Source organism: Hippocampus guttulatus, chromosome 4 (assembly GCF_054856545.1).
Source record: "Hippocampus guttulatus isolate MCC_2025c chromosome 4, RoL_Hgut_1.0, whole genome shotgun sequence".
NCBI classification, from domain to species: domain Eukaryota; kingdom Metazoa; phylum Chordata; class Actinopteri; order Syngnathiformes; family Syngnathidae; genus Hippocampus; species Hippocampus guttulatus.
Genome location: NC_141264.1, coordinates 10,925,238 through 10,933,037, shown reverse-complemented (window position 1 = coordinate 10,933,037; position 7,800 = coordinate 10,925,238). Strand labels below are relative to the sequence as shown.

At 38.7% G+C, this 7,800-nt stretch overlaps 1 protein-coding gene across 1 annotated transcript; it reads right to left on the bottom strand.

Moving 5' to 3' along the window:
- Positions 1–1,013: 1,013 nt before the first annotated feature.
- mterf2 (mitochondrial transcription termination factor 2) lies at positions 1,014–4,683 on the bottom strand. Its single transcript, XM_086110300.1, has 2 exons — positions 4,631–4,683; positions 1,014–3,402 (listed from the first exon to the last, which is right to left on the bottom strand). Exon 2 carries the CDS (start codon positions 3,372–3,374, stop codon positions 2,247–2,249), a length of 1,128 nt encoding a protein of 375 aa, XP_085966426.1. The 5' UTR covers positions 3,375–3,402; positions 4,631–4,683; the 3' UTR covers positions 1,014–2,246.
- Positions 4,684–7,800: the final 3,117 nt, after the last annotated feature.

Here is a 7,800-nt window from a genome sequence, read left to right as displayed (position 1 = left end):
TTCTTTCTTTGCTCATTAGGTGGTAAAACAAAAGCTATCAGACATGTTTTAAGGGATTTGGCTGGTTACAAAAACAATAGCACACTGTATGACGGAGAACGTCCCACTTGTTTACTCAGAAAGAACGCAACCTTTCCTAACTCAAAAGCTCAATCACATGGGTGCATGTGTTTTCAAATGAATTCAAAACAGTTGCAGTCCCTCTCTTTACATAGACACCTTCGAAACTCAGCTCACTGAATGAAGGTGACACAAAAGCATTTCCAACTCAAATCAAGAGAACTTTTCGTCATCTCATTATGTGCTCTGGTTTAAAACGATAATGATGAGAACAATTTCCAGGTGAAGTGGGTCATAATAAAGTGTCCCCATCTGTAAAGTAAAAATGAAACTGTTTGATTGCTTGCCGGGGGGAAACAGCTGTTCTGCCAAGAAGGTTGTGGTAAAATGAGACATTCGCACAGGCTGTAAATAAAATGGTTTGTTTTCCTTGAAACTCGGCCACACATTTGACAAAGGCATAACAGTCTCTGGCTGACAGCACTAGGTAGCTCCTTCAGCCAGAGACTGTTACACCCGCGCCGCAAGAAGGAGAGATACAGACGCTCGTTCCTACCGACTGCTGTCAGGCTGCTGAATAAAAATAGCAACAATAATATTAATAATAATTAAATGATGTGAAAAACAACTGTAAATAGCACTGCGATTTATCCATTTTGTATTTATATTGCACTTAATTGAACGGTGTTTGTTAGTTTTTTCTTCTTTCTTCTTTCTGCCTACATTCTTGCTGCTGGAGGCTGTAAATTTCCCCAGTGTGGGACAAATAAAGGATATCTTATCTTATAATTCAGTGTATGCAAAATTAATGTGAAGAGGGGCTCAGTTTGATTTTGTCAGTGGCAGTACTTTGACAGACAATGCTTTCACACATACAGTATCTGATTTCACACTAGAGGGTTGTGGGTTTTTTCAACGTAAATTTTCATCAGCAAAAAAATAAAAATCACTAATCCCTGATGACCACACTGGTTTTTAATTTGAAGCACCACAAAAACATTCACGTGGATATTCCGCGTAGACAAATACAGGGTGAGGCAAAATGATCTGACACATTTATAGGTTAAATAAAAGGCAAATAAAGAAACAAAAAAGTGTTTTTATTTTCGAAAAGTACAGATAATGCCTTTTATTTTTTCATCGAATGCCATTTTGCTTTGTTTCTTTATAATGCCATTGTTTTTTGTCGCTTTTTCAGTTGCTGCCATGAATTGGACTGGTGAGCGTCGCGCTTTCATTGTGGAAACGTTTATCAAAACAAACGAATCTGTAACTGCAATACAACAAGCGTTCCATTTGCACTTCAATCTTGGCAGACATGATCCCGTACCAGCTCGAAAAACGATCTTGTTATGGGTTACCAACTTCAGAGCTACTGGATCTGCATTGAAACGAAAATCAACCGGCCGCCTCGCCAGAACTCCACTTCATTTTTAAAACATAATGAAACAGAATGTATATTGATATAATCCTTGATAAGACACGTAACGGGGGCTTTTATCGCCATCTTACCAAGGTTTTTACACATCGGCATTTGTATTGACAGTTGTAATGATGATGTCATTGATTTTTTTTTTTCAATTGGAGTCATTTTAATAGTTCCTGGGGAAATTGAATTGGCACTCATTATATGGGATGCAAAGAGAGGGCCGGCAGCCCTGAACTAAGATGGTGGGGAGCTTCCTGAAGAGTACACAGAGAATATTCTTTTGTACTGTAGACTAGTAAATACAGGTTGTTGTCCCAATATGTTTGTCCACTTGTTTTTCACAATCCTCTCATGATATGTTCTTTTGATCTTAAAGATCAGTCATCATCAAGCTCACATTGTGTTGCAAACATCCTATGGCTAGAATTAAATAAGGTACTGAGACAACTTTATAATTAAATGACTATAATTAGATTACTGTCGAACAGATCAAAGCATTCCAAGTTTAATTTGTTTCAAGTTTAACTCACGTTTAAGATACAGCACTTTGATATAAAGACCGAGTTCCAAAGAATAGTAAACAAAGTTTTAAATTATTCTTTTCTTTTTTTTTTCAAGCTCATTTGGTTTCATGAAGGGGCCACAGTTTGTGCACTTATATTTGCACCTCTCACCCAACTTCAGAACTAAAACTGTTCAACTAATACCTTTCTGACGGTGTCAGAGGCTGGTATCGCAAGAGTCTGTGAAATGTTGGTTAGTCATCTCCTTTTAAAGGAGCAACAGGGTTAAAAAGAGGTCGCTGTCTGCAGAGCTGAAGTTTCCCATAGTTCACCTCAAAGTCCTTCTTAGTACCATTAAGAACGTCTAGGCTAGCAGTCCTTACATCGTAACCACGTGACTTCAGTCTCTGGATGCGATAATTAACGATTTGTGTAGTCAGTTCCAGCACAGTCGGGGTTTGCGTAATTTGATGCATACTGATTCCGGCGCGGAGGAGCCCTTGGAAGCGTTCAGCCAGAATATCTTCAGGGTAGTAGAGTAACGCTGGACAGCGGACAATGATATCTCGCAGCTCTGCCTCCGAGCACCCCAAGGTGTCCTGAGAGTAGTTCAGGGTGTGGCGCATGCTGTCCGGGTTCAGCTCAATAACAAAGCCCTTCAGTTTGGAGAGCAGGTGGAGGAGCTCCGCTGTGCTGAAACCTCTGTCTTGCAGGAAGAGCATATTTTGTCTCAGGACTTCGGGTGGTTTCAGGAGTACAAAGGGGTTCTGGCTTAACAGCTTCTGAAGCCAGATCTTCATGTTGGTCTCATCTCCACCGAGGTCCTGGTAGGTCTGCTGGAGGCTGCAAACCATCTCCTTGTTCTGCTCTACCGGACGACTAAAGCTCTGCGGGGCACTGGCCATGAGCTTGGTAATCATACGCTTGTTGAGGTTTAAGCTTTGAAGGTAAGTGATGTTTTTGCACTGGTTGTCGTGGTGACTTGAGGATGTGAAGAAGGAGGCTGGGAATTTCTCGATGATACCAACCAGCTCTTTCTGGTTGGGACACACTGACAGCCAGAGCGCTTTCTGTGCAAGTGTTTGGTCTGGATTGCAGAGTACAGCCTCAGGGTAAACCGTTAAAATCTGAGAAATTATGGTCCCTGAGGCACCCAGGTCCTTCAATAAATCTGCAACCTCCTTTGTGTAAGATGGACTCTGTTGCAGGACCCAGCCTTTAAGCTTTCTCACCTTTTGGATGTCGACAGAAAGACCATACAGAGCCTCCACAGTTTGTTGGTTCTCTGCTGAGCTGAATGTCCCACATGGTCTGAAGTTTGAAGATAAAGATGTCACACGGTGGCACTGAAGGCACAGTGATGTGGAGATGAGGCGCAGCATTGATGAAAGTTGGCTTTGTCTTGATCACCTATGAAGCAGGAGAAGAAACTTTAGAGAATCTAATAACACCTTTATGACCCCTTAGCAAACATTACAACACTGTTTTGGATATATAACACCGTTTGGAAAAATCGCTCAACTTGGAAAGCAGTGAACAAAAGAAATAACCAATATATATTATATGTTTTTGTTCTTGTTTTTTTTAATGATTCACAACAGCAGGGATATTTGTTGATTTAAATAAAAAGTGTTCACTACTGTGAATCATGATATTTAGCTTAAAAATTTAAATTAATTAATCAAATTAAATATTAAGGGGCCAAGCAAACAATTGCATTGGAAGGTTTTGAAGTAACCGGATTCATTAGTTAGAAATATTTAACATTAAATTGAATACCCTACCAGTAGTATATGGTGTTCCGTAAGGGTCTGTATTGGGTCCAAAATGATTTATATTTACTACTGATATCACAAAATGTCCAAAATGCTAACAATCTATACTCTTTGTCAGTGACACAACTCTCCTATGCTCTAACTTTCTAACTTAGATAATTATCACAACATTTAAATAATAAATCCAAAACTTGAAAAATCGAGATGCATGATAACCGTTTTATTCCACCGATACGGATAACTGATATATTTCTATTTTGTAAACTTAAAACTATACACAATATACATGATTACAGTGTGTGTGTGTGTGTGTGTGTGTGAGACGTTTAATTAGCTTTGCCTCTGCCCTTTCATTCTTGTGTCTGTGTGAGTCATTTTATTAGCTTTGCATCTGCCTTTTCATTTTTAACATATACTTTATTCATTCATGGCCGTTTGTAAATCTTGCTTTTAATTGGTTGTAATTTTCTACATATAGGCAAGGGTCTCCCCTTGAACATTAAATAGAAATAGCTTTATCTAAAGTCTCATCAAATATTTTTTCACGGCGAAATTCAAAACTGTTGTTGCCAGATATCTTTTCAGGGCGGTGATGCTGCATTAAACAACCTTTGTTATTTTCAGAGTTTACACACGCGGTGTGTAGTGTCAAAAAACAATCAATCAAAGCACTCATCACAACGAAAGATCGGTATTCTTCATTTATTTATTACACGCTAAGGTTGTTAGCGCACGGATCTTAGAACTTCGCATCAAAAAAAACAAAAAAATAAAACAAATATCGCTGCGATGACAGTCCAAATTTGGTGACTTCCCGTATAAAATAACGCTTATGTTGTGAGGATAAGCAGAGTAAACATTACCTTCAACTGCGGTTAGCGGATGTGACGTTGTTTAAGGAACAGCTTCTTCTTCTACGACATTTATTACCACCTCTTCCGTTTCATACTCAAGAGTGACATTTACAGGCTACTGCTATTTGTGCAGTTACATTTGATTCGACCTAATCAAAATTCATCCTACTACGACTGTTACTTCTTCTGCTACTAACATTACAGTACTCCAAATACGACTAAAATAATAATAATGATGACAGCTCAACTCGACTCCGCTCAAGTTTTATTATTTACAGAGCACCTGAACACCAACAATAATGCTAATAAACATTGTTATAGAGTACAGCAACACACCGGTTGAGTTATTAGTATGGAAAGCCGTTTTACAATTTATTCGATATCCTTTCCGTGAACTAGTATGATTTTGTTGTCACCAACAGGCTACAGGCAATTCAGCACAGTGCACCAACAGAGCAACCATGTCAATGGGCAATGTAAGATTGTCGCACAACTAGAAAACTTCGGCATACTAGTACAACTTACATGTTACTCGTAAGAAAAAATGTGCATTATTATCAACTGCATACTACTACTACTGATTAACATCGAGCGCATCACTCAATCGTGTTTTGCTGCACTTGTGGTAGCGACATGAGTGTCAGTGGTTGTTTATGAAATAAGCCCTGCCGCTCGTTCAAAGTAAACTGGGATAGGCTCCAGTTCACCCATGATCCTAGTCTGGGGTGTATTTAGTTATTTGACGGCTTTCAAACCATAGCCAGTAATGGTGCCCTTCACTTCCACGCATGACCAAGATTCGATATATTAATGTTTATCATCATCTCAAATATGTGAATTTGAGAAAATTCCTGAGCTAGTTGAAGTCCTTAAACTCCTTCTTGATCATTATGTAACAAGTGAATCATCTCAATGTGTTGATAAGAAATCGTTGAAATTGATAAGAACATGAATCAACATTAAACAGTTTACAATTTGCACCGCTTGAATAGTCACATCTTTGGTGTGAAATGTGTCACTCCTCATCTCTGCTGTATCCTCCTCAGCTGACACTGATGGCAGTGCTACTGCAACTTCAAGGGAGTCTGGCTTTAGCCTTGAAAAAGGATTAAACCTTTGGTAGTTCTGATGAAAACGATTTGTTCTCCTCATACCTTCTCTGCTCCATTAGGATAATGCCTCTTCATTGTCCTCACAACCGCACCAACAAGTTTGTTGTTGCTGTCGTCTTCCTGAATCAAGTCTTTAGATACGAAGCAAGAAACTGAACATTCCATTGTATGAGAAGGAAGCAAGCTATTCGAAACAACCCTGATTTTGATGTGTTTAGAAGTGTGCGCGTGTTAAGACTAAAACAGGAAAAATTGCTTTAATTCAATCCGTGTTCATGAGGTCTTTGGATCTCTGACATTTTTGCCTGTGCTTGCTAATGGTAGTTTTGCCCCCTGAATCTAGTGTAGAAAAATGATGGATAGATTTTATTATCTTTGGTTTTTCGTCATTTATTAAATGTTCCTATTGAATTTATTACTACTTGTATGCTTTATTTACTGTTTTGAATGCTTTATTTTCCCGTTGTTGCTCTCATTTGTTGTGTTGTTTTAAAGAGAATTAGTACATTACCTCATGTAGAATTAGTCCTTAAAGTGTTGTTTATTTCTTTTTCTTCAGATTCCTATCCTTTTATTTGAGCAATACTGCTCTAGTAAAAACAAAATAAATAATAAAAATAACAATAATTTTCGGCAAAAATGTACAGCATATATCAAACAGCGGCTGGTACACCTGAAGCCTGTGTGTCCATGAATACACCCTGGGTAATCAGCCCTGAGTTGAATTGGTGGGAGCACATGCAGAGTTTTCTCACAGTTGGTGCTTGATCATGATGCTTGATCACCAACTCTGCAAGCTGTTCCCTCAGCAGCACGGTAGCTACTGCTGAGTGGGAAGCTGACTTCATTATGTACAAGTAAACAGATGAACTACCTGAAAGGAAAACAGGTCAGTGTTTTGTTTTTGTTTTTTGTTTGTTTGTTTGTTTTTTTGGAACTCTTTATGTCTTGAGAGGCCTGAGTTGGATGCACAGATGTGGCATTTCAATAAACACAGGATACTCCGCATAGTTGATTTTTACGATTGATTCAGTTGAATTAATCATGGGAAACAACTTTCTTAGTGATATGAAGGAAGATGAGGGCCTCTAAACAGTGTTATCCTCTCTCGTCCCATTTGCAGTCAACCTGTCAACAGATTCATTGCCTCTGTGCGAGCTTTAAAGTCACATCATATCCATCAACCCTTCACTTCTGAAATGCTTCTCTTGCTCCGCTAGGAAAAATAGCTTGAAACACAAGTAAAACTATTGAAACATATCCATCCATTTTCTATCCATTGAGTTTGTGCGTGAGTTGGAGCTTATCCCAAAGGAACACCTTGGGCTGGTCGCGGGGCACATAGAGACAAACAACCATTTGAATTCACACTCAGCCCGAAGGGCAATTTTGGGTTTTCAAGTAACCTAACACGCATGTTTTGAAATCCAGAAAAAGCCCACACAGGCAAAGCGAGAGCACACAGTCTCCACACAGACCCAAACCCAGAACCTTTCAGCTGTGAGTCGGACGTAAACTGGCATCTTATTTGTACAAAAAACACTTTGATCCTCTTTCTATCTTCCGATGGAGAACATGAAATTTAAATTGCGCTGTAGTACAGATCTCCAACTGATCATAAGAACTCGGTAAAAAAAAAAAATACTGTATATATATATATATATAAATATATATATAGTCTCTCCTATAGCAATATTCTTGTTTTGCAAAGGACAAACAGTTATATACCCTTTCAAGAAAAATAAAAACACAAGTTGTTTTTGATTGTTGGCTCTACAGAGCTTTTTATCATGATTCACATGATGAGGTGGTCACTACGTTTTGATGGATCAGGTACCGGTAATTCGACCATCACAAGTACTTGTACATACGGTACTCTGCAGTCATATGTCACAAATGAATAACATGAAACATAAATCAAATAGGTCATTCACTGTGTCAACATGAAATAATATTTACCGGTACTCTTTTTTGTATGACAGTATAAAAAGTTCCCAAAAGTGCCTTCGTAACAACTCTTTGGGTTGAACCTGTTCTTCAAGGTTGCACTTGATGAAAGGAGACACC

Excerpts from the sequence above, each read along its gene's own strand:
- mterf2 (XM_086110300.1), bottom strand. The coding sequence starts at position 3,374 with ATGCTGCGCCTCATCTCCACATCACTGTGCCTTCAGTGCCACCGTGTG.